The following is a 25,873-nucleotide window of genomic DNA, read 5'->3' on the forward strand; positions in this document are numbered from 1 at the left end:
ACCTGTAGGCTGTAGCCTAAGTAATGTTAAATGCATTTCAAGGCGTGTTCCATAAAGAGTTAAAGAACTGCGACTGCGTGTTCTTTTTTTTCCCCCTTCCCCTGCTAGTGCAACCGGCTCAGCACTCAGCAGTAGCAGGGCGGTCACGGACAGTAGGGTTGGGCGATACTGAGAATTTTTGGTATCGAGCCGATACCAAAAAATACAGGTAGTAGTATCGGCCGATACCGATACTTTTTACTTATGACCCCCCCATACACACAATGCAAACTTTAACAGTATAAAAAAAATAAAACACTTGTACTACAACTGTTTCAGAACAAAAGTCAAGAGAGTCGAACCAAAAAAAGCAGCAATGTAAAGAAAATACAAATAATGTCAACATGACAACTACCAATACATCCAATTGCAAAATATTTTGAAAATAAAGTTAGTCGTTCAAATAGTGTAAACAATACAATGTAAAAACATTTAACACTATAAAAAATAAAATACTTCTACTACAACAACTGTTGTTGATTTTTTTTGGCTGAAAAGCCTCTGTCAGAGTATGTTGTCTCTGTGTCCGCGGGGGGGTTCTGGCTTGGGATCCCCCCTCCTCCTCCTTTTCCAACTTTGCTTGTAGCTTGTTGCTCTCAGTAGGGTGAACTTTTTTCACATGTTTGTGTAAATTTGTGGTGTTACCACAGCAGCGGAGCACTTTATTACACAAATCACACTTGGTACTGTCCTTTTCTGTTGTTGTGAAAAAAAGTCCACACCGCGCTCCGCTTCTTGTTTGGCTCTATATTGCTTTAGGTTCCGGCCGCTCTCTCACGCTCCCATCGCCCTCTCTGCCAGGGAGGGGATAAAAGTGTGCCCGAGTCACTCACTTAGGCAGAGAGAGTAGCAGGAGGCGCTGGGCGAGAGAGAGAAAGAGAGGGGGGGAGAAGCGGCGCTTTGAGCGAAGTATCGACTTTAGGACAATAGTATCGATCCGATCCAAGTACTTGCTTAGTATCGACAGTATCAATATCTGGATTGATCCGCCCACCCCTAACGGATAGAGGGAGACGAGACGTGGAAGACGAGAATGGGAGAACATGTTTTATAACAAATGTTGGCCTCGTGGACGCACGCTGACACATTTAATGAGGCAAGAAACAAAAAAAAACAAAAAACGACACTACTCGTGACTTAAAAATCTGTCCTAAGAACAAGTCGACGAAATGGACGGAGGTTTGAGTATTACTTTAATATCAGTCGTGATGTTCGTGGGTTCTGTCCTACTCGGATTCATCCCTCTGTTGTTTCGACTTTCAGAGGTAAGTCGTTCGCGTTACAAAACATCTATTTTTCTTTTTTTTTGTTTTGTTTTGTTTTGTTTTAGTGCCGTTGGCTTCAAAACAAATGTGCGTTGACTTGTGTCCTTACATGGCAATTTAGCGGTAGAAATGCGGCTTATGTTAAAAATACGTGTGTGTGTTGTGTTCCAGAGAAGCCTGCACTTTATCTCCATCCTGGGTGCAGGCTTCTTGTGTGGAACAGCGCTCGCCATCACCATCCCCGAAGGAGTGGGCTTATTACAAGAGTCCTGGACACACCAAAATGGTTATTATCACACCATAGAGATGTATTCGATTGTCATGCATATGTGTATAGCCTTATTTTTGTATTCCTCTCCATGTAGCTTCTTCAACTGCTGTGACTGAAACCTCCAAAGAAAGAGCCAGTTCGCCTCAGCTGTGGATTGGCGTGGCTTTGACGTTGGGCTTCACCTTCATGTTTGTGGTTGATCAGCTGGCGAGTTACTTCTCTGTGTGCGGTAAGTGGACGTAGCATTTGCATGCACTTGGGAGAATCCAATGGCGGCCCATGCATCTGGCACCTAGTCCTTCAGTGGGGACGAATTCGACTTAATCCACCTTGTGATATTACCGCTGTTACGGCACAGTTACAGAAAACTTCAAAACTAGACAAAAAAGCAATATAACAGCATGCAACTGTGTCATATGTACAGTGCATCGTTGAGCAATTCACAATAGTAACAGGACAAAAATATAGATCAATCAATCAGAAGATGGAAAAATGTGGACATTATCGTGGACCAGCTAGCTGGCCCTCTGAGGGAAATTTGAGAGACGGCTAACATTGCTAATCTTCATTAAATTACATTAGCCAGCACCAATTATTCTTAAGGACTGGGAAGAGTTGATTGAGAGACTGAAATTTGGTTGTTTAACTAAAATCCACATGTACTGGAATCAGTCCAACTGAGAAAAAAAATACTAGATTTTAGGTTTAAAATGTAGGTCAGTGTGTCTGACTACTCATTACTGGCAGAATCACAATGTTGAATGTCTTTTGTCATTTCAGGACAAACTAATCCCAACAGTGATGCCATCACAGCCACACTTGGGCTGGTTATTCACGCCGCAGGTAGAGTAACATTAATATTAACTTCACTTCTATAAGGGTTTGTTTGCCTGCGTCACACAACACACTTCAGGACACTAGGGCAAAGGGCCATCCACAAAGCAATGTGCAGACTTCATGTGACTTACCACGTGTGCTTTTATTAAAACCTTGCCTTAGAGCAGTGATTCTCAACTGGTGATTCGGAAGCCAAAAGTGGTGGTAGTACTAGTAAAACAATCAGGGTTTACGACAGCACCGACATACAATGTTTTGAGGTTTGGAACAGCACGGAATTGAAGGCGTTTTGAACTACATATAGTCAGACAAAGGCAGATATGCCAACCACGATTCCACCGTGCCATCGCGTATGTATTCATGTTTAAAAATATGATACAGTATACATATGATTGCAATATTTTTTGAACAATGCGTTTTCTTAACTCATTACACTGCCAGACATTTTCAGACCCTCTTTTACCCCAACATTTGAAAAAAATATAAATTCCTGGTGTTGAATGGTTGGGCTGTGAAAAGACAAGTAAATCCGTCAATGGCAGTGAATGAGTTAAGTGGGTCGCAACTTAGTCCGGGGTGACAGCTGGAGGTTTAATTCCATTGAAACAGAATTGTAGTGTGTGACTGGAATATATAAAATGATTGTGTAATAACTGTGGAGAAACCCATTGTATGGCAGAGGCAATTGTGTTTATTTGTGTGAAGGATTACCCTGTAATTTACCATAAGTGGCCAACAGTTCAAGGTCTGTCTTTCACTCACAGTCAGTTGGAATAGGCTCTAGCTTCTTGTGACCCTGGACAAAATAAGACAAATGGAACATGGATTCAGATTCAGAAAACTTGATTTATCCCAGATGGATGTGTGAAGGATTTCAAAATAAACTCAAAACTATTTCTTTCCAAGGGCCAAGGCAGAATGCCGAACATAAGTAACAGATACTTAACTGGCATAAAGGTAAAACAATCGGCAAATTGCAGCCATTTGGCCGATTATTTTGTCCAGTGTTTGAAGGGCCATAAACGGCCAATTTAATCAGCCGGCCGATTAATCGGTCAGGCCCTAGAAAATATTCCTCTGAACTCACTGGGGATGGCAGGCATTTAAATGAGACATGATATAGGTCACACTCTAGACCAGTTCTTAAGTGATTTAATGACATGTCTGTGACATGCTTTCATCAAAACACACACATAGAAGATTTATCTTGCTAAAATGGTCCAATTTTGAGTTGGATTATATTTTGTCATGCTCAATACCAAGCCGTCAAATTAGACTTGGCGATTAGTGTGTAGAACCTTGTGTGGGGTGTGTGACATGTCGCCAGAAACAAATACTCAAAAATTTCAGCAAGTGATCAAGTATGTGCTGTTAACTCATTCACTGCCATTGGCAAATGTATTTGTCTTTTCACAGTCCAGCCATTCAGTTCCAGGAACGTATTTATATTTTTTTCAATTTTTTTCAAACGCTAGGGTAAAAGAGGGTCTAAAAATGTCTGGCAGCTGATGAGTTAATCAGGTTAATGCTGATGAGTGCTTTCAAGAATACTCTGTGTGGCTCTGATGATTACCTTTTGGGTTTTACTGACTGCAGCCACCACTAGAAAATGGAGAATTTTCCACTCAGCCTAGCTGCGAGGTCATGAAGGGAGAAACTGTGTGGGGGTGGTTTGCATGTAATTTGGCCCCACTTTTACATATGAACCTGAAAGTCAGAACCGCTATACACACACATTTTCACAAAGAGGCAGATAACATAAGATTGACTTGGTTGTTTGATTTTACACTTCACAGGTGCACATGCACGCTGACCTGTTTTCTGAATCTGAGCCGTGATTGGTCGTTGTGAGCAGTTGTGATGTCATTTTCAGTCGACAGAAGGCAAAATGGCCGCCCCCGGAGATGGCTAAAAACGAGTGCATTTTGCTGCTTAACTTATATTCCACAAATGCAAAATTAATCAGAATGCCGTGTTTCAACTAGTGGGCCTGCTGGGAACATATTCTTGAAAAAAATATGTTTGGGTTGACTTCTGCTTTAACAACATTTTCTTGAAGGACTATGGGGAAAATGACAATCAGCTACGATATGCATCTGCTGGTCACGCAGCACCTAATTCAAAATGTGTGTTACGAGAACAAAAATGTGCAACTTTATTTTTACATTCATTTCCACCAATAATACAGTTTATTATTATTTTTAAAGATATTGGTTCTGTAGGTTTTGTAGCAGGTACAAACAAAACTATATGTGAACAAACTGCATTTTGGCCTTGGAGGTCAGCAGCCTTTGCATGTTTGTTGCTTTCATTGTGACCTGCTTGTGTTTTGCTTTGCAAATAGCTGATGGCTTCGCTCTGGGTGCAGTGGTAGCCACAGGCCAGGTGACCTTGCAAGTCATCGTGTTTTTAGCCGTGATTCTGCACAAGGTGAGAATATGACGATGACGAATTATGCTGCATTTATGACTGGTGGGAAGTTGGAGCTCACAAGGTCAAACTCTAAACATTTTCCAGTTAAAGTTAAAACGAAAACCGGGTTGGTGACAATAAATGAGCTCTTGACTTTGTTTGTGTAGAGCAGTCAAACCTGATCTGTTTTTTTTTTTGTTGTTGCTAGCCTTGATCATGTTGCCAAATAACCAGTGTTGTTTTTGGCAGGCATTTTAGATTTAGTCTTTTGGGCGAAAATGCTTATTAGCTTTTGTCACATATAGTCATTCCTATTAGTGATAGTTTAAGTCCAGTTTTAGTCTACGAAAACTCAAAAAGGTGTTGTTAGTCTAGTTTTAGCCGACGAAAACTGAAAAAGGTTTTAGTCTAGTTTTAGTCGACTGAAACTCCCCCAAAAAGCCCCACGTCGGGCAGGCTCGTTGCGTTGACCGCACGGAGGTTGACTTAGAAAATCGTGTTGTTCTTTCTGCTGGGTTGTACAGAAAGTATGTCCATATCTTTCCTTCGTTTCCGACCACCAAGCCCATTTGCTGTCATTGTCGCCATGGTCCGTCAAAGGAAAGACGAATGACCGCAGACCTATTCGTGTTTTGTTGTGCCGGTGTGTGCGACGCGTGCGCCTCGTGTGCTTTCCCGGCGGTGGGCGTGCCCAAACGAGGATAGGTTGCGCCAGCATTGCAATTTTTTGAAAGACAGATTACATGTAGGAAGGGATGTCATAAATTTTGAACGCCTGACGGACCACACGCTAACAATTTCGTGCTGTCTCGTCTCGTCGCCGAAAATTCGTGTAGGTCACGTCATGTTTTCGTCATCAAAGAGACACGTTTAGCTCGTCATCGTCTCGTCATCGTCATGAAAAAAAGGGGCGTTAACGAAATATTTTCGTCATCGTCATCGTTGACGAAAATAACACTGCAAATAATGTCATGAAGGGATGATATAATTCCATGCAGAACTGGTGATGCTGAATGGCTGCATTTTTTTGGGCTGCCATTGTTCTGTGATTCACATTACTACTTCTTGGGGCAGTCAGGGTAGATTGATTTGCCTTGAGCTTCCGAGTTGGAACTTCCTTGTCAGAGATTGTAAATGTACAACTTCCCAAGCTTGCAAAATGCAGCATGACAAAGAACACCATCATTCTGTTGCAGGACACAAAGCTGTATTGACACTACAAGACCAAGTGCCAAATTTCAATGTAATGCCTGTATCTGGTTTCTTTGATTGTCTTTATGGTTTTATATTTCAAGTGACACTTATCAGAAATGAACACATGAAATCAGCTCGCATGTGAAAAACCCCTTGAGCGTCAGCTTGACACAGTTCGGTTACATCACGCAAGTAATCACATTAAAATTACAAATATTAAGCAGTACTTATTCATAGCACTATTTAATATTTTAAAAGCCGCCATTTGTTTGCAATTATTTTGCTTTTTTAATGATTGACACAGCTCGAATGTAGAATACTTAGGTCATATTTAATGCTTTTGCTGTAGTTTTGATTTACAGAGTAAACCCTGCTACTGGCGGTGTGAAGAATCTCCCCCCGCCCCGACTATATTTATAATTGCCTATGTAAATACTTTAGAAATTATTTATTTATTTTTTTTAATTATCCCAAAACAATGATAACATTTCTCTCACCCTACAACATTACCCTCCCTGACACACAAAGATCTTAAGTCTCTTGGTCAATTTTCGGATTACCTCACCCCCTTGACACGCTTACTATCCTATTCCTGTTAGCCAGTGCTTTAGTGTCATTTTAGGATGTTACTGAAAGAGCACAAAAAACATTCATAGGTAAGTTTTTCAGTGAATACCTGAGCCAAATGCCACAAAAAAAATACGACAGGATGTGAATAGTGAACTGGGAATAGCTGGGAGTTCACTGTATTTTTATGTAATTGACTTTGAACGGCAAAGGTTTAGTCAGATTTCATGCCATATAGTGAAAAAAATGTATTTTTATATGGCGCACAAGCAATCCTCGAATTCCGACGTTTCGACTTTACGGCGCCTGTGCCTCCTCCTTCATTTTGTCGCCAGCACCATAGTGACTACGTTTACATGCAGTCAATATTTGGGTTAAAGTCAAAATTACGATTTGTGAAACATTATGAATAACCCGTTTACATGATTGAGGGGACAGAGTAGCTCCGGCATTTGAATAACCCTCTGTGTACGGCGACACACGGCGTCATGACTCAAATGGACGTCATTTCCGCTTGTCACTTTCAACTGTCAATAAAACTCTTGATATTCATGTGACTCACCGCAGGAATGAAGCAGCCGGTTTCCTCCTCGCTCGTTTACCTCTGCTTGTGTATTTGCGATGGGTTTCGCGCCCAACAACACACTTCTGCGTACAAGCACTTCCTGTACTACAAAGACCCGCATTCCTTTTTCCATACAAAATATTTTGACGTAAATTTCGACTTTAACGGTGAAATCCGACATACGCGGACATTCGTGTTACATCGCCAGTGTAAGAACGGAACTCGTTCGTAAAATGAGGACTCCCTGTATATACGTAAACTTGTGGTTTCAACTCCGTATGCTTCAATGCACAATTTTTATTCACTCTTACATATCCAGAACTGTGCCACTTGAGCCCCTGAAAAATCTGAATTGTGTCACTTGAACGACAGATGTGAGAATCCAACCTATAAAAGTATTTCCCCTTTGTCTGCTAGGCTCCGGCAGCTTTTGGTTTAGTTGCCTTTCTGTTACATGCGGGACTGGAAAAGAAGTACATCCAAGGACATTTGTTGGCCTTTTCAGCTGCAGCACCAATCGTTGCCATTGTTACGTACTTCATACTGCACGCGGTAAGACAGCACAAACCAGTTATCCTTTGTCGTTCTACAACAGTCTGATTTAATGACCGTGTGTTTGTGTCTGCAGACTTGCTCGTCATCTCACAACCAATTCGTTGCGACGGGTGTCGGTATGCTTTTCTCGGGTGGGACTTTCCTCTTTGTGGCCACGGTGCACGTTCTTCCTGACATCATCAGCAGTAACAGTCGCGGTCATGCAGGCCAACAGCCTGATCACCCCAAGCAGCAAAGCCACTTGGGCCTTAAGGAGAGCGTCACTCTTGTTCTCGGAGTTGGGCTTCCTGTGCTGCTGGCTCTGGGGCTTCCGGATGACTAAGGAGGGCTTGCCTGAGCATTTGCATAACTAGACATTGCGGTTCTGCCTGAATGTAAACGCAGAGCGAAGCTGCCACCAAGCTGAGGTGCCAAGGAGAGAAATGAATTGAGAACATCGGTTACTGCGTCTCAGGATATCACATCAATCCTGAGAGTATAGAGCATAACAATCTGGATGCAGGTCAGTCATGATTTCGCCTCGGGGACATGTGTTGCCCAGTGCCCCACCAGATGGCACTCATGAATGGCACAGACTATTTGTTGTTGAGAACTACAGTCACCTGTTATGAAGCCCTGCCAATTATTTTCATAGAAAACACTACTGCGAGTGCTTTGGGGCACTGCTATGACGCCATTGCTTTTCTGTCCATAACCTCACCTTTTTGTAAGCCCAAATTTTTCAAAGCTGTACAATCAAAACATGCTGAATATTAGTGTGAATGCGCCCTCAACATAACTAACTGCCTGCATGGCACAATGATGGAACACAGGTTTGTGAGTCAAATACCTTGGGAGGCAATTTATCTTTGTTAATCTGGTCCCAGGGAAACTCGCCCTTGGGTCCAGTTATTGTTGTAGATTAAAGCAGCTTTCAATTGAGTGGAAGGAAATGGATAGCTCATGTTGTCCTTGGTGCACAATTTCCATGACACAACAAGAACCTTGGCTGAAGGTGTTAACTTCAATCAGGTTTTTCTTCATACCTGTTAATAGTACAGTATACCAAAAAAAAAAAGACGCCATGGCCTTAGATCAGGGATAGGCAACTAAAATGCTGGCGAAGTCACAATTTTGTTTTAATCAGTGCAACTGGGTGGGCTACTGATGTAACATGACAATATGTATGACAAAAATGCTATTTTTAATATGATAAAAATATGTGCATTGTCAAAATGAACAAAAAAATAAATAAAAGAAACCATGGTGGCATCTTGTTTTTTTCCCCATGGCCAACCAAATACATCACAGTAAAGCGAAAAACAAGTAAAAGAATGTTATTTGCAATATGTAAAGTATATGTGCCCTCACTATTCAAAACACGGTATTCTGATTCATATTCTGTTTATGGAATATGAGAGTGACATCACGCTCCGCTGTTTTCTGGATTTGGCCACAAGACATTCGCAAGGTGAGCGACGTCAATTTCAGTCGACAGCAGGTGGCGGTGCTGCGTAAAATGTAATTCTCTTTTGAGGGCTGAGAACGAGATGATAACAAACCAGAAAACATGACAATTTTATGGAAACACATTTTTAATGCATCACTCGCCAAACCCACATTTTACCCCAGCTACAAAAATGAAGGCTTCTCCTGGTATTTGAAAAATAATAATTCCAAGGCACACTGCCAATCTGTTCAGCCATCGCAATTTGATTTTAATTCGAACGTTTAGTTGGTGAACTACGACGAAGCATCCGTGAAGATCTTCCCGATGACGGCTAACGATTGTCGTTTGAGAGGTTCATGCGGCTGATGGAGGCGGCCAGCTGAGCTTCCTGAGCCATCTGCGCAAACGAGCGACTTTGAGTCTGTTGCCTCACTCGCTCCCTCAAGTGAAACGACGCCAGGGCTTGCTTGTGCGCCTCCTGTCGGACGTATTCCCGCTCTCGAAGCAGCCTCTCGCACCTCCGCTCCTTCATGGCGACGCTGCTCTCCCTGACCTCCCTCAACGCTTCCTCCTCTCTCTGCAGGCTCTCTCGTAGTCGCCGGTGGCGCCGCTGCCTGAGTTTGTTGTGCTGATGCGTTTGCTGGGCTCTCTTCCTTTGCTGGGCCCACGTGTGCTCGGCGGCTCTGTGCGCGCGCTGCTGACTCAGCTTGACCAGGAGGTGTTTGTGTGTGAGCTGCTGGATGCTCTGCAGCTTGGCCCTGAGTTGCGTCCTCAGCATCTGCTTCTCCTCCTGCGCCGCCCGTTCCTGGAGCTCCACCAGCCGGGCCTCCACGTCGCGAGCGTGTTTCTCACAAGAACGCCGCATCTTCCTCTCCAGCGCGTCCCTCAAACGTGACTCCTCGTCCTCCACCTGTTTCTCCACTTGCTGTTTTAGGAAGATGTGGTGCAGCAGCTCCCTTCTGTTTTCCTCCCGCAGACGCCTCTTCTCCTTTTTCTCCAGCCGCAATTTGCTCCTCCTTGCTCTCTGCTCCTTCTCCACAGCTCCCTGTCTCTCCTTGTCTGCCTGCCTTTTGAGCACCTCCTCTATTTCTCTCAGCACTTTCTCCTGGCAGCATTTCCTCCCCTGTGCGTCCTTCTGCGCAGCTGCCATCTGTCCTCGACGCTGCGCCTCCACCTGCTCCTTCAGCCTCCTCCAGCGCTCCTCTTGCAGCATCACCTCCCTTTTGAGCTGTCCTGCTCTCTCTTCTTCCCGACGCGTTCTCAGCCTCCTGCGGGCCTCCAGTTCCTCGTGCCAGCGGTGCACGCTTTGCACCAGCTTCTCCGTCCTCCTTTTCTCCGCTTGCACATGCCGGGCCTCCTCCTGCCTGCGGGTCTCCTCTCGCTCGTCGTCCTTCTGCTGCCTGTGACTGAGGCGGTCCACCTCTTCCTGGTGCTTCAGCAGCATGAGAGCTGCAATCTTGCGGTCCGTCTGAGATATCGAGACACGCATTTCCCTCCTGATGTCTTCAGTGAGCCTCTGTAGTTTGATGTGGATAGCTGGAGAGTGTCTGAGGTCACCTAGACTGCAGGTTGTGTTCCTGTCTGGTTCTCCTGCAGCAGAGCAGGACGTTTTACTCACGCATTTGTCCCTGACACACAGATCTGCGTATGGAATGGGATCCATTGTCTTATCAACAATGATGTCATCCTTCAGCCTGGTCTCATGTCTCGTTTTCAAGCTTGAGACTTTCTTAGTGCTCGGCCACCTGGCAACCTGCTGGATAATCCTCTCTCTCTCATCTCGGCACATTTGCAAAAGCGCCCTTCTCTCCTTCTCATTGGATTCGTGCATAACTTTCGCTGCCTCTAAAGGCAAGTCACACTGCTCAGACAATAAATCATTCAGGGATTTCATCAAAAGTTCAACAGGTTTGATGCCAAGTCGTGCACAGGACTCCAAGGAGCGGGGACTTGTTAAAACATACCTGCTATTTTCTGCATCAGCAGAGTCAAAGTTGTACAGATCCAAGTGAGGTGGAGGTGAAGATGACCTCAACTTCCCCATTTTGAAACACGAGCCACGTTACCTGACTGCAAAGGTGCACAGAAGAGCCTCAAAGTGGACTACGGCTCAGTCGGTTCTTCAGCGTGACAGGGTCATGAAGGGATTAGTTTGTCCATGTGACCGGTCTCCTCATAAATGAAAAGACAGAAAGAAATTCAGTCCAAACAAATGCCTCTAATCATCTGAAATCAGCATTAGAAAAAAATACAATATGCAACAGCATACTACATTGTAAAATTTCATGAAAGGTTCATTGTTAAGAATTTAGTGCCACCTAGTGGTGAACTAAAGCAATGATCTAAATTCAAAGCTCGTGCAATTTGATTTGAAGCACACGCACAACGGTATGGACCACACATCCGCAAGCCTAACACACATTTCTTCAGCAGGGGTGCAAGCAAAATGTAATCACCAAAAACTTCTAGTATTCCCTCAAGTGAGGAAGTAAGTGCATTGCATTTGTTACATATGCTGTAGTCATGATGTGAAGGAACTATGTTGGCTAAATTTGTCTCCTTCGGTATCCGTAGCTGAAAGATGCCGGGAAGACATGGCAGTCTCCAGTGAGGTAACTATGTAATATTAATTAGAGCAGAGGTTGGACAATTCCTGCCTGTTTTTACGTGTCCCTGCGGCAACACATCTGATTCAAATGACATATAATACATGCAGGATACTGGCCCTCGAGGGCCGGAATTAGAGATTACAATACCTACGATTATGTTAAAAAAAAAATAAGTATGTTGATAAGTATGTTGATTTGATAGAACACACACACACACACACACGCACACGCATATATATATATATATATATATATATATATATATATATATATATATATATATATATATATATATATATATATATATATATATATATATATATATATATATATATATATATATATATATATATATATATATATATTTTATTGAAATTAATAGTGGGTTTTCAAAACGAATGAGCATTGAAGATTCAAAACATTCTACACAAATTATGACAAATGTACAGTGCCCATGAGGTATTTTTCAAAATTAACAATTAAAAAAAACAAACTAATAGTCTGTGAAAATTGTTACAAAATGAAATGTTTGTACCACGATACCCATTATGCTTTTGCATAGGCAACAATTTTGTTTTTATAAAATACAATAATAATTAAAATACTTAAATTAAATATGATTGTACGTTTTTGACGTAATCTATACACTTTCCAAACTATCTTCAATGTTTAAAGAAAAAAAAATCTACTCACCTTTTGCAAACGCCAGCATCTGAAAGTGATTTTGGACACTTGTGGTTGCCATGGCAAGGTAAACAACATCAGTAAAGACAAGAGCGGCTTTGTGGTGTCTCGCTCACTCTACAGGTTTTCTTAGAGCACCACCTACCGTCCAGTTAATGCGTGGAGGACCGAGATATGGAGGTTTCCAGTGGTGCTCGACTGCAAGATGCAACAACCTCATTGGTCAAAAAAGGAACACGTACAGAAGCTCGATCGAGTCATTCCAGCGTGCGTGAGTATGTTATCTTCCAGCATAACACAATTAAACTGTCAAACATTTGTCATACAGCAAATGACGGTTGTTAATAAGTAATTATTCAAGATTCTCCATATTCACTGTCACACTTGAAGTAATAATGAACCATTCTTCCATCAACTTTATATTGAGCTCTTTCTGTTGCAGAGGGAACTGGAGTCTACCCAGTTGATTTGGGGCGATTTCACTCCAGCCCTACCTGCAAAAATACAAATAAAAATAAAAAATGCACAGACTAGCATGGTTTTGTTGTGTTTTCGTGCTCACACACCGGCTGTTCGAATCCTGGCTATTTTGTTTTTGCATTTGCTGCTGGTCCAGCAAGATCACGAAATCACAACAAAACCATACTGGTCTATGCTTTTTTTTTTCTGAATAGCCGGGAGGAAGTCGTTCAGGCGAGTACCACTACACTGTCTGTAAAATAAATGACATTCCTTACGTAATAGGTCATATTTTTATATACAGTAGCCACATATTTACATCTGCTCCCCTGTTGTTTGCATTGGAAGTCAAAAGGCAGTGATATTTCTTTGACAGGTGTCCTGACATTGGCACACTTAGTCCCAGAAAGCACAGGACTGTTTTAGGGCTTCGCCGACCATCGAATACAAGTGAGTTGGGATCATTTAAACAGTCTACTTGATATGATGTTTTTTTTTCTCTCAACATTGGTAGAGTTTATTTTTTTGTATTGATGATTATTATTTGGTGTACCCGCATTACTCGTGGACCCGTTTCACCTGGAGGGTTGCATCCAGGAGGGCTTCTCTCAAAACGCTGCGTGCGTGATCCGTATGAATGATACAAAGATAAAACACGTACTCGCGCTTGTGCAACTGGATGTTTTTTTTTTATTATTTATTTATTTTTTAACCAGCGCAAACAGTAAAGTTGGCCGCATTTGCGAGCATATATGGTCGCGTTGTGGAGAGCCCTAAAACTAGTGGCCTTTTAATCTAATAGTGACCCCACCAGTTCCAAAGCCCAAGTCCTTCAAGATGTGCTGCCCCCCCCCACCAAAAAAATAGATAGCGAAAGATATGGTTGCGTTAAGTGTTGTACATGTCAAGTCATTAATCACAAAAAAATGACAAGAGTAGAGAAGAGTTTGCGACTGCATTGTAGCAACCAGATAAACTAACAGTCAGCATAACTTCTTCTATTTCTTCTTCTACATAAGCGCTGTAAAAAGCATGCATGGAAATTTTTTTCCTCATCATGTGTGGTTGAGTAACCTGAGATTTATTAATTTTTAATCACAGCATGAACATCACATAGACAAAAATATAAAATAGGAATGTGAAACTTCAGATGTTGCCCAATATTTAACTAAAACAAACAAACCAAAAATCTTCATAAAATTACACATTAAGACAAATTGAGCCACAAGAAATTACCGGTATCTTAAACTGAGTTTCTTTGTTTGTACTTGTAAAGCAGTACAGTATGCTCACCAGGCAAAGGTTTCATAAAAAAAAAAAAAACACATTGTGCTTTTTCAAGTTTTAACTGGAGTTCTTGTAGGCTGACATGTTTACATTTTTCGGCAGACAGAGATGACAGCACATGACATAGTTGTTGTTTCTTGTACTTTGTAAAGTAAACATACATACATGCATTGAGTGTGAGGTCAGGGGTGTTGAAAATTTGGCTTATGTGGGCCCGTGGAAACTTTGAGCGTGACTGCCTGACTGGCTCCATTTGATTGGAGTGAAACTGTATCTCACCTATAATGTAACTCAATGCAACTGCATAAATGTGACGTTTCTTTCCAAAAAAAAAAAAAGCAAAGTGTAGGTTGCATTAAAACTACTCTGACAAGCACAATTTATTTGAAAAAATACTTTAGTTATGTAATCTAGTAAATGTATCTCATTACTACCTACCTCTTGTTTGTGTGTAATATACAGACACAATGCATTTATTGATTCATAATTGGATGTAAATATGACATCGCAAATAGGCTAAAAGACACATTGTGGCTCCTCTTGTACTCTGGTCATACTCAGTGAGCTTGGCTGCACTTGAAATGTTCTCTCTGACCATGTATTGCCATCATTCTTGCTGCCTCCTGGGGCATTTAAAGGGACAGGCACCCTTTATTCTGCTTCCTATGTTTCCCCCCCTCCCTGTGTATATCCCTGCCTAGCTGTGCCTTCGTGTGCCTCTCTGCAACTGATACGAGGTTGAGATGCATCCAAAGCTGGAAAGCATCACTTCCCATCTCCCGCTCATTTGATTAGGCAGGATTCCTTATGTAATGTAGATTATTTTTATATAACGATGGCTTGAACAAATGTCACAGATGCACCACCGGCAATGCAAGGCAGCGCATCTATTAGTCACTCAGACGCGTACGTTTTCAAAGATCTTGCTTCCTCGGCGATGCTGTGGCTGAGCGACGAGGATGCAGTTCTGCAGGAAGGTGCTCTGCAAGCCTTGTAGTGCCACAGTCACTTCGCCAGAAGAGGACATGGAATACAGGATGGGGGGCTGCATCGGAATCTCACCAAGAAAGGTAAACTGCAGCGAAAGCTGCTGTGTCGCAACCACATCTGTGAGCGGATAGATTGCGCTCATTCTGAAGGCAAAGAGAGAATGAGCATTGTTTTGATGGGGAAAACGCGACAGCAATCGTGGAGAGGCAAAGAGAGTGTTAGGAAAGAGAGAAGCCAGAGAGAGAAAGTGGGTGCTGCGTAGGAGGATTAGAGGTTCGAAGGCAATTGGTGAATAGACTTCCTTCAATATTATTGTGTTAATAAAATGAATGTAAGTAGATTGACATTTTGACTAAGGCAATGCAGTGTTGAAAACACGCTGTGTATAATGAAGTCAAGATTTGTAGCACAAACCTGAATGGTTCAGCTTGTCTTCCGTACTGTCACACCTGGAGACTTAGATAATGAAAATGAATAATTGCATAGGAGCGCTACAGCCTGGAAAGATCAAGACGTTACTGGCGAGTGAAAAGTGGAGGAGTAAAATCTGCGCCTGCTACGAGATATTATTCAGTTGTGTGAATGGCAACAGGTGGATACACAGGTTAATTGCATTTTCTGCCATGAGTCAAAGAGCATTTCATTGTTCTGCCTGTCACTATATGTCTCTGGCATCGATAGATGAACAAAGATACATTATTTGTTGTAAATAATAACTTTAGGTAGGTAGGATTGGATAATTTCCTGTGGCATACTTGATCATCTCTGGCACAGTGGTAGGGAATCACTGATTTGCTCCATGCATGTATTGTATTGTACATTGCATGAAACAAAATTGTGGGAAGGGTTAGGGAGTGTGTCTTTGGAAACCATTTTTGAGGGCGGTGTTTGAATAGCAGAGATCACGACTGCCTCGCAAGTTCTCTTCTATTTCATCCGTAAGGTGTTGAGGTCAGGGCTCTCAGGTTATTTCACATTTGTGAAGTGTCATACCGATACACAAAATGGACCTTGGATTAAATAGGAAGACTGTTGATCCAGATTTATGAATTGATTCACTCAGAGGTGTGTCTCAAGACTTTATGCTTCGTGTCTTCATGAGAGTAAAGTGCATTCACCAAAAAAACACACATACTGTGATCTATCCAAGTGTAGGACGACCTCTCACTTTCACTCGGAGCAGTTATGGCCTCTTCAGCTCCGGTTCTGTCTCCTCCGTCCTGCACTGCCCAGTGCCTTCCCTCACCTCGATCCCACTCTTCCTCACTTCTCCTCCGGTCCAGCATTCACCTCGGGCCACCTATAAACCCCCTTTAGCGGCCGGCCCCCACCTGCTCACCCCACGTGCGATGCAAAAATAGCATCAGAGAAATTGAGGCTCCACGCAGGAGACGACAGAACTTTAGTCAGACAGTAAACACAGACCGGAGGAGTTTGTACAAGCTTGAAGAGGACATATTGTCTTTTCTTAGCGGCGGTGAGTAGCAAACGGCTGCTCCTTGGTTTCTGTGGTTTACTGTGGGAAGTGTGATGAAGATATTAAGGTAAAAGGTGATAATAATATAGTTTGGACTGCTTTGTGTGAGTTGTTCTTAAGCATTGTAATGGAATCTGCCATTTGAAACAATTAAATATGGTACATAATGTATACGATACATAGAATTTATCGAGAATATTGTTATAAATAGATGTGTTTATAGTTGCACAAGAGGAGGGGAAGCAGACTGGGCAGTAAATACCAGTCTCCATATTTGGAGCTTGTGTTGAATGGTCAGTTATAACAACAGTCTTATCGTCCAATTTATAACTGGTGTGTAACTTTTTGTCGAGGCAAACAGCTCTGAAATCCAACCACTAGTTAAAGTGCGCACACAATTACGGCGTGGAGGCTGAAATTACATCCCTTTCATCCAAATAGCAAGCAGGCTTGAGCAGAGAAGTGTTGCCACGCCACAAAATAAACACAGCACTAAACACACATTAAAACAGTGGAATGTTCCTATTAATAATAATATGCACTCACTTGGAAAAAAATCTAAAGCCTAAATATACAATATAATGACATTCAGACAAATGCAGGATCTATATTCAAAATTTGGACTTTCCCAAGACAATGATGCTCAGTTATGACAGTTTAGGCTGTTTTAACATAAAACTCTATTAATTATTGCATCAGTTTTTATATTATTATTATTATTGTTATTATTATTATTGTTTTTATTATTATTGTTATTATTATTATTATTATTAATGTTTTGTATTGATTATTGGATCAGTTTTTATATCATTAGTTATTTATTTATTTATTTGTTTGAGTAAAAAATGATGTCATAGCTATATTATAGGATCCCATGAGATTGGGTTGATATCATTTTAATTTTGAACTGTTCACAAAACTGGGGGGCAGTCATACAGAAGAGTACAAGGCAAATGTATCTATTTATAAAATCTAGCATATTCAGGTCAGTGCTTTCTAATTGTGCATGCGCACTTTTAAGTACCATCAGCCATGCACAAACAAGTCTCCCTGCAGGATAAGTGAATTTGTAGATTTAGATACAGTAAACGCAAAAAGCATTAGGGCGGAAAAGTATAAATGTGCTCAGTTTTGATTTACCCAGACACCCTTAAAAGTAGTTTAACAATACAGTAGGTTTGCGAGTGGGAGTGTAGTTTGTACTGTAATGTGTAATATTTGCTCCTCTTATGACGCTTAATAACAATCAAAATGTTAGAACAGGCTGGCACGATGATACAGTGAAGCTCAACACCCCGTTAGTTTTTGTATAATTGGACATGCTCACCTGGCTTTCAGCCCCTACTGAGGGTTGTTAAAGTGGAAGTGGAAGTCAACCCAAACAAATATTTTCTTCAAGAATATGTTGTATGCAGGCCCACCAGTTGAAACACAGCATTATGATTAATATTGTGTTTGCGGAATATGAGTTAAGCAGCAAAATCCACCCCTTTTAGCCATTTCAGGGGGCGGCCATTTTGTCACTTCTGTCGACTGAAAATGACATCACGGATGTTCAGATAACGACCAATGAATCAGCTTCAGAAAACAGGTGAGCTGTGATTGGTCATTACCTGAGCCCTGAGCAACTGTGATGTCATTTTCAGTCGACAGAAGTGTCAAAATGGCCGCCTCCTGCGATAGCTAAAAATGGGTGGATTAACTCTTATTCCACAAACGCGATATTTATCAGAATGCCATGTTTCAACTAGTGGGCCTGCATAGAACACATTCTTGAAAAAAATATGTTTGGGTTGACTTCCACTTTAAGGTTGCACTTGGCCTGAGCGAGCGAGTGGTACTGCATCACAGTTTTCTAATCTCTAAAACTACATATGCATTCATACAAAGTACTTACCATTCTCTGTCTGCTGCTCTAATCCTGTGGAAAAAGCGATCACTGAGGGACCTCGCCTGCACATTTTGTGTTGAGCCTGGGAAGGCCTGGAGGGTCCTTGTGCCACTCGGACTGATGAGACATGGGGAACGAGAGCAGCACGACTGAGACTTTGGTAAGATACACGCAAGAGACGCATTTGCTCTCATGCTTTTTAGCACTACTACCAAATACTGCCATTAATCCTACTTCTAATACTAGTACGTATACACTAATACGAAATTAGGGAATCACTAGTCTCAGAAAATGTTCATTCATTTGTTTAATGAGTGATAAAGAGTACTCTCCATCAATCTGGCTCAAAATTGATCTGATTGCTTTCGCCAGATTAGCTTTGCAGGTTGGAGCCTTGTCATGGAACATTTTCTTCAACTTCCACCAAAGATTTTCAGTTGGATTGGGATCAGGACTATTTGCAGGCCATGTGTCTTTCTTCAAGGAATGTTTTCACAATTTTTGCTCGATGGGCCGATACAATATCGTCTTGGAAAATGATTTCATCATCCTCAAATGTCCTTTCAATTGACAGGATCAGAAAAGTGTCCAAAATATCAACGTCAACTTGTCCAGTTACGGAAAGATGTAACGACAGCCATCTTCCCAGTTTCTTTACCTGACATGAAGCCCCACATCATCAATGACTGAACACGTGCATATTTTCTTTATGCAGCTCTCTTCATTAATCTCATTGGAACTGTACCAAACAAAAGTTCCAGCAACTTCATCTTGCCCAATGCAGATTTGCCATTCATCAGTGAATATGACTTATATCCAGTCATCCACAGCCCACAATTGCTATTCCTTTGCCCAGTGTATCCTTGTTTTTTTTTCTGTTTAGGTGTCAATGATGGCTTTGGTTTAGCTTTTCCGTATGTAAATCCCATTTCTTTAGGGCAGTTCGGTCACAAGCGTTGACTCCAGTTTCATCCCATTTGTTCCTCATTTGTTTTGTGGTTGTATTTTTTGTTTTCAAGACATGTATTGCTTGAAGTTTTCTGTATTGACGCTTTGATGTCTTTTATGGTCTGCCAGTTTGCTAGCTACTAATAGTCCTACTACTTCCACTATTACCACTACTACTACTAACTACTACTACAGCACAAATTTTAATACTACTAATTACAAAACAAATACTAGTAATAATAGGATGGTACTATCACTATATGTACTATTAAGTCTACTAAAAGGACTACTACTGCTACTACTAATACGTCCATTACTATTACTACTGCTATAGTCCTTTTTTGTGCTATTCAATGTACTCATACAAATACTACCGCTGCTACTAATAATAAATACATCTTTACAGTATAGAGTGAGAACTAACAAAACTCATAACTTGAAGCTGGAACCTAGCACTTCCTTAAGTTTGCAGTAATTCTAGTAATACTAAAAACTGTACTCCTACTTATCCCACTACTACTGCTAATACAAATACTTCTCCTACTACAGTATGTTGTACCCGTGTGAAGTATCAACATCTTAAATTTGTGTAACTTTTAAGAGACTAATCTACTTTATCGTACACCTATCTTTGTTTTATCCGTTCTAAAAGGATGTATCATTGAAACCATAGAAACATACCCACATGTGACTCAAGACCCTCACTTGGAATTCTGGATTATCCTTCATGTGATTATTGCAAATGGGCCTCTTAAACAGTCGAAAGCCCCGTGCAGTTGTATTTTACATGGTGCGGTATGGAAATCAATGATGCATTGCATATTTTTACTGATCATGTCAGCACTCAGAATGTTCCTTCCCCCAACACTCTTGAACAATCAAATTTGTAATTTCAGCCAGAAGAGGGCGCTCCTGAACATGTTGTTCTGTTTCCACCCCAAGAAAATCACACCGAACCCTTGCAGGTAGTAAATAACAAAAGTGTGGGTGTTTTGTTTTGAGTGAAGAAACTTCATCAGCTTTGCGTGCATATGAAAAAATACATTTTCTATTACCCACTCTCTTAATAATAACCCTGTTTTACACCTGAAATGTACTACAAGTGACATGATAACGTCAGACATTAAATAATCCACATTTCGCGCATCCAGTAATATATTTTTTTGACTATCATAACAGACAATTATAGTATTATAGTATAGTATACATTTTATTTTCAGGCACCTGTCTGGGAACTCAAGGACAATCGACAAAGTATAATACAACAGCCACAATGATAACACAAAAAGTCAATCAAAATGCTCAATAAATATTAGACTCTGTATAGTACAATATTATTTTACTATTGTACATATTAACACATGAAGTGATGATGACCTTCAAAGGGTACAATAATTTGTCCTGTAATTGTATTTATTGATAGTTGTCTGTCTACCCAACTGTCTAATGTGTTGGTAAGGTAACATCTAAAAATAATATATTCATCAAGGAAATTGTGTTGTCATGTGATGATGTCACATACAAAACAACCCCAAGACATGAGAGTGAAGTTGTTGTGTGTGTTTGTGTACCAAAAGCATCTTGCAGTGCAACCTGATCCTCTTCTAGAGGGCACCAAAGGCCCGCCCCTTGGCCTAATTCCCAGCATTCACCTGCAAGACCACTGTCAGTCAGACACTCGGTGCATCCAGCCGGAAGACACACAAACCACAGGGAGGGAAGGGAAGGGAAGGGAAGGGAAGGGAAGAGAAGGGAATGGAGGGTGTGATATCGAAAAGAGGTGGAAAGGGAGGAGTACAGCATAAAAAGGGGAGGGTACTCCATAGAGGAGGGAGTAGGAACAGTGCAAAGATGGAAGGGGGAGGAGAATTCCTGGCCCTTGCCTGTTGCCAGCCAAGTGATTCAGCAGCAGTGTTTGTACTACCAACATACACGCGGCTGCACAGTCAAAAGAACCTAAGGAGGCGCATGGAAATTTAGAAGGGCGGCGACAGAAAGCAGGAGAAGGAGGGGCTGGCGCAACGACTCAGTCAGGGAAAGAAGAGGAGAGCGGCTGCATGTGTTAGCTGCGTGTTTGTGTGTTCCAAAACAGCACACGGGCCCTCAGAGGCGGCATGTGTACTGTGAGTACAGTGGAGGGACAGAAAGGAAACCTTGTAAAATCTCCTTGGACATATTGAGTACCGGTAAGTACATGGTGAAACTTTTTACTGTAATGTGTTCTACCTTTAAGGTTTCTGTTAGTGTTAGTTGTGCAAGTAGAGGCATGCGTCCACAGTCATGTGTGAAACATCACATTTAAATACCAGGCCAATGCCGAATTGCATTGTGGTACTTTCAGGTTTGTTCAAGCAAGAGTGTACTGTAATGTGTGTTTGTGATGGACTGAAATGAGTGCTGTACTCTTCTGTCTCAAACTTCTAAATGGTTTCATACAATTGATGTCCCTTTAATTAAAGGGCTGCGTGTTTTGCAGTCACCTTGCTTGTGCCTCTCATAGTGCTGAGTGGACAGTTGCCACTGTGACATTAGCTGCTCTTCAGCAAGGCAGATGAGAGTTTAAGTAGCATCAGCAACATCGTATGTGTCATTGGGTACACCTGCACCTGAGCCATGTTTACAAATATGCCTTTACGGAAATAATGGTCAGTGTTCGGTGGTGCTGTCAGAATGTTTTACATGTGTTTATTATTGTGGCCTTAGTTTTTTGCAGTGTTGCACTGGTGATTCTCATGAATAGTAATTAATAACCTACTATGGTGGGTGCTGGCTAATATTACAAGCCAGGATAGATAATCATCGTCATGAAACTATCAAAGATAAATGCATTATTTATATCAAATTAGGAAATGCAATAATTCAACAGCAAGACTAACTGGGGTCTGCCATGTGATGTGTCCATTTATAAATCATAGAATGTCAATAACAAAAACCGTCAGCACAGTAGATGACAGATTCGGGGGTTTGCCTCACAGTTTTGAGATTTGAGGTTCGAATCTCAGCTCAAGCCTTCCTCTGTGGAGTTTGCATTTTCTGCCCTTGCCGGTGTTTTTCAGGATACTTTGCCTTCCTCCCACATTCCAAAAACAAGCATGTGATGGTAGGTTGAACACTGTAAATTGTCCATAGGTGTGAGTGAATGGTTGTTCTTCTATGGTCCCTGTGATTGGCTGGCGACCAGTCCAACGTATACCCCAGCCTCTTGTCCAGGGGCTCGCCTGTGAACATAATGAGGATAAGCGCAGTAGACAATAGATGGATGGATGGATGAAAATAATTCAAATGTAGATACTGACAAGCAGTCTTCCAATGCGTATTAGACATGACTTGGCACATACAAAACTAATTATGGCCAAAATACAGGTGACGCCAGTCACCTCACCACATTTTTGACTCCACCTTAACTGAATTGCATATTTGCACCCATTTACTTCACCCCACAACGCCACATCAGAGATGGCAATGTCATGAAGGAGATCTTTGTGTTCAACTGACAAAAAAACACGAATGATTTATAGTGAAGAAAAGCTTGTAGATAAGTTGAACATTTATACTTGCTGCTATAGTGTATGCGTCCATGCTGCTGCTGCGAATTGCAGCAAAACATCGACACTTTATAGCTGGGTCTATTTCAAACATATTAGCAAGTGACTGCTGTCCATGTACACTTATTGTTTATAATAATGTCCTGCAGTGTGCGTGAAAGCCTCTGTTTACATCACACATTAGCAAGCGTTGTGCCTTAAGGCTGCAGGTGTCATTTAGACAGCTGCTGCTAGTATAAATAGACACCATAACCATTTCGTTTAAATAAAATAATTTAAGATAAAACCTAGTCTATTCAGGGATTTTCCTAACCCAGCCGGTTTGTCCTCAATGACTGTTGTGACTCATACTCCTAAATCAGGCTGCTGCAATTATATGTCACTTTTATTTAATTACCTCTGCAGGTGTTTAAATGGCATGGTTGATTTGAATATAGCTGTGGTGCTTATGTATACATTTCCGCTTTTATAAAAGCAAACTGGGAAGGTGGAGTGGAGTATCAGTTAGCAGTAAATATGATCTGTGCATCACTGCAGGCAATACACACAAACTTTTATTTTATTTCCGAACACATGGGTGGAGTTATTTGCTCAACTTTGTTTGTATTAGAGCTGTAATTCTGAGTTGTTTTTACATTTTCAGCAACATGCAAACACGTTGAAGGGATTTGGCACTGTTCATATGTAAACGTGAATGTTCCATCTAGGACTACTCAACGGTGTTTTTTTAAAAATAGATAGTTTGAAATGTTTTTTTTGTTTTTTTTAAGAAACAATATGTATTACTATCTAGAGTAAGTAGTATATTGAGTAAGTTATTCAGTGACTACCTAGCAATAGGTTCCAGAGAAGCACAGAAGAAGAATATGTGAATTTGTGACTAGTGAACCAGCAAAAACGCAGGAAAATGCTGTACAAAGTATGATGTAGAGTGCCTCTACCTGTAGCTCTCCATTAGTGCGTTTTTCTCCCCCTACAGACTGAAGCCCAGAAGGACACCGGCGTGCTGTTGACTGAGGCATCCACTAGCCAGCAGAGTTTGCTGTCCCGGCCGGTGCTTCTAGATGTCCCAGTCATCACCGGCGTGGAGGAGAGCAGAGATACGGCAGAAGCCCCTGAGGACAAAGAGGAACTGGAGTTTCCCCATGACCTGCTGCCAAGTCTAGATTTTAGCAGTGACCTTAACATCTGGGAGTCCTCACTGGGGTGAGTGTGAGATGGAAAATATCTATTATGCAGGGTACACCATCATGATCACATTTCCACTATAAATGTTTGCAGAAAAAATATTACTAAACACCTTTTGGGCCTCTTTTCTCATTTTGAATAATTATGGTCAAATGACATCATCACTCACGTGATCTGGAGTGAGTACAATACAATAGAATGTTACCCATATTAGAGAGCACAACACATCCTGTGTCATCGAAACAAACTAGTTACACTAGCTCTAATAATATGTATAAACGTAGATTAATGCAAGTAACTACTGTATATATTTAATTTCTTATGATATATACTTGATCGGTGCTTTTAAGTGAGCAGATCTGCACCACATGAAGTAATTAGTAATGGTCTTTATTTGTTTTCTCATCTGTATGAACATGTATGAGCACATGTCCTGGGGTTGTGTTGACAGGCTTAAGCCTAGCACAGCAGAAAGGGCATATGAGCAGGTGAACCCCCTGCTGGCTGGCTTGCAACATCACGTGGAAGTCAGTCATCCTCTGGTAGCTCTAGATAGCAGGTACTGGACTCTGTATGATGGATAATAAAATCAGAGCGCATGGAGTGATACAAGAAAGCTAACAGAATGTTTTGTTTATGTTTGCTTTTGATATGCTGTATATCTTTGCTGTGTGGGTTTTGTCACATCAAAAGCAGGATTGAGAAACAAGTCGCTTTAAGTGCTTGGGTTAATTAATATTAACTTGAGTTGTTTTACCAAAACAACTTGGTGGATTGGGTCTTGTGTCTTTTATGGGCTAACTTGAATATATTAGTCCATTGAGCAAAAAAACCTTGCTCATGCAAAGTTCTAGCTGTTTTTTGTGCTGCTCTCTCTATTGAGGAGAGTACAGGATGTACTGCATATGCAAGAACAGTCATTACTGATTAAAACCAGTTGCCAAAAGTTAAAAAAAAAAAAAAGTCACGTTTTTCAGATAAAAATGTGCAGGCCATTACAGTGATTAAGACATACTATTTCATAATATTAGACCAACATTTTGCACACTGTACAATTTGTACTGACTACCCAAGCCACTACATTAGGCTCACCTGCACAACTTTAATAAGATCCAATACAAGAGCCGTATAGGCTAATAAAAAGCAAACATTTGCTACTAAGTTTTAGAAATAGCTCTCATTATGATTCAGTGCAATTGTATGCCACTGCAAATGAAGCTTAAATGAAGCTTTATTGTCATTCTCCAGAACCATGTAAAGGAAATCTTCACTACTATATATTGTGTCTACAGCAACTCCTATTTAGTACACAAGATAAAATCATCAGGTATAAAAACAAATTTAATTTAATTAATAGTGTAACTAAATATGTGAATAAATATGTGGTGTAAATTGCCAATCAGTGTGGAAATAAGTTTCAATAGAATAGTTTGATTAGGACAGAGAGGGGTTTAGTAGCCTGCGATTGGCTGGCAACCTATTCAGGGTGTCCTCCGCCTTCTGCCCGAAGACAGCTGGGATAGATTCCAGCATGCCCGCGACCCTTGTGAGGAGAAGCGGTATTGATAATGGATGGATGGATAGAGTTTAGTAGCCATTCCAATATAATAATAAACATTGTTAAAACAATTGATATTCTCAATCGAAAAAGAGAATTATTA

At 41.2% G+C, this 25,873-nt stretch overlaps 3 protein-coding genes and 1 long non-coding RNA gene across 5 annotated transcripts in view; 3 read left to right on the forward strand and 1 right to left on the reverse strand.

Annotated features, from left to right (window-relative positions):
* The first annotated feature begins 770 nt into the window (after window positions 1-770).
* LOC147139735 (zinc transporter ZIP9) lies at window positions 771-8,987 on the forward strand. Its single transcript, XM_086045970.1, has 7 exons — window positions 771-1,304; window positions 1,476-1,590; window positions 1,670-1,804; window positions 2,356-2,418; window positions 4,757-4,842; window positions 7,568-7,702; window positions 7,779-8,987. The coding sequence occupies exons 1-7, from the start codon at window positions 1,209-1,211 to the stop codon at window positions 8,025-8,027; spliced, it is 879 nt and encodes a 292-aa protein (XP_085902096.1). The 5' UTR covers window positions 771-1,208; the 3' UTR covers window positions 8,028-8,987.
* Window positions 8,988-9,133: 146 nt separating this feature from the next.
* On the reverse strand, window positions 9,134-12,452 carry LOC147139736 (uncharacterized). Its single transcript, XM_086044552.1, has 2 exons — window positions 12,437-12,452; window positions 9,134-11,303 (listed from the first exon to the last, which is right to left on the reverse strand). The coding sequence occupies exon 2, from the start codon at window positions 11,176-11,178 to the stop codon at window positions 9,466-9,468; it is 1,713 nt and encodes a 570-aa protein (XP_085900678.1). The 5' UTR covers window positions 11,179-11,303; window positions 12,437-12,452; the 3' UTR covers window positions 9,134-9,465.
* On the forward strand, window positions 9,156-12,834 carry LOC147139737 (uncharacterized). Its single transcript, XR_015088576.1, has 3 exons — window positions 9,156-11,622; window positions 11,709-11,746; window positions 12,551-12,834. It is a non-coding gene; the product is annotated as an uncharacterized LOC147139737 (long non-coding RNA).
* A 2,036-nt stretch (window positions 12,835-14,870) lies between these two features.
* The window catches only part of tacc2 (transforming, acidic coiled-coil containing protein 2), a 47,130-nt gene continuing 36,127 nt past the window's right edge, over window positions 14,871-25,873 (forward strand). The window contains exons 1-3 of one of the 2 annotated variants that reach the window (XM_086044551.1): window positions 14,871-15,243; window positions 24,004-24,230; window positions 24,664-24,771. In XM_086044551.1, the coding sequence (XP_085900677.1) occupies window positions 15,133-15,243; window positions 24,004-24,230; window positions 24,664-24,771 (446 nt within the window). In that variant the 5' untranslated portion in view covers window positions 14,871-15,132. The remainder of the gene's footprint in view (window positions 15,244-24,003; window positions 24,231-24,663; window positions 24,772-25,873) is intronic. The other variant, XM_086044550.1, reaches the window with a different exon arrangement.

This window comes from Filicampus tigris, chromosome 11, assembly GCF_054856515.1.
Source record: "Filicampus tigris isolate MCC_2025a chromosome 11, RoL_Ftig_1.0, whole genome shotgun sequence".
Taxonomy (NCBI): domain Eukaryota; kingdom Metazoa; phylum Chordata; class Actinopteri; order Syngnathiformes; family Syngnathidae; genus Filicampus; species Filicampus tigris.

Bases quoted from the DNA above. Each gene is read 5' to 3' on its own strand.
- LOC147139736 (XM_086044552.1), bottom strand. From the start codon at position 11,178: ATGGGGAAGTTGAGGTCATCTTCACCTCCACCTCACTTGGATCTGTAC.
- LOC147139735 (XM_086045970.1), top strand. From the start codon at position 1,209: ATGGACGGAGGTTTGAGTATTACTTTAATATCAGTCGTGATGTTCGTG. The intron at 1,591-1,669 runs GTTATTATCACA...CTCTCCATGTAG, and splicing joins GTCCTGGACACACCAAAATG to CTTCTTCAACTGCTGTGACT. The intron at 2,419-4,756 runs GTAGAGTAACAT...CTTTGCAAATAG, and splicing joins GCTGGTTATTCACGCCGCAG to CTGATGGCTTCGCTCTGGGT.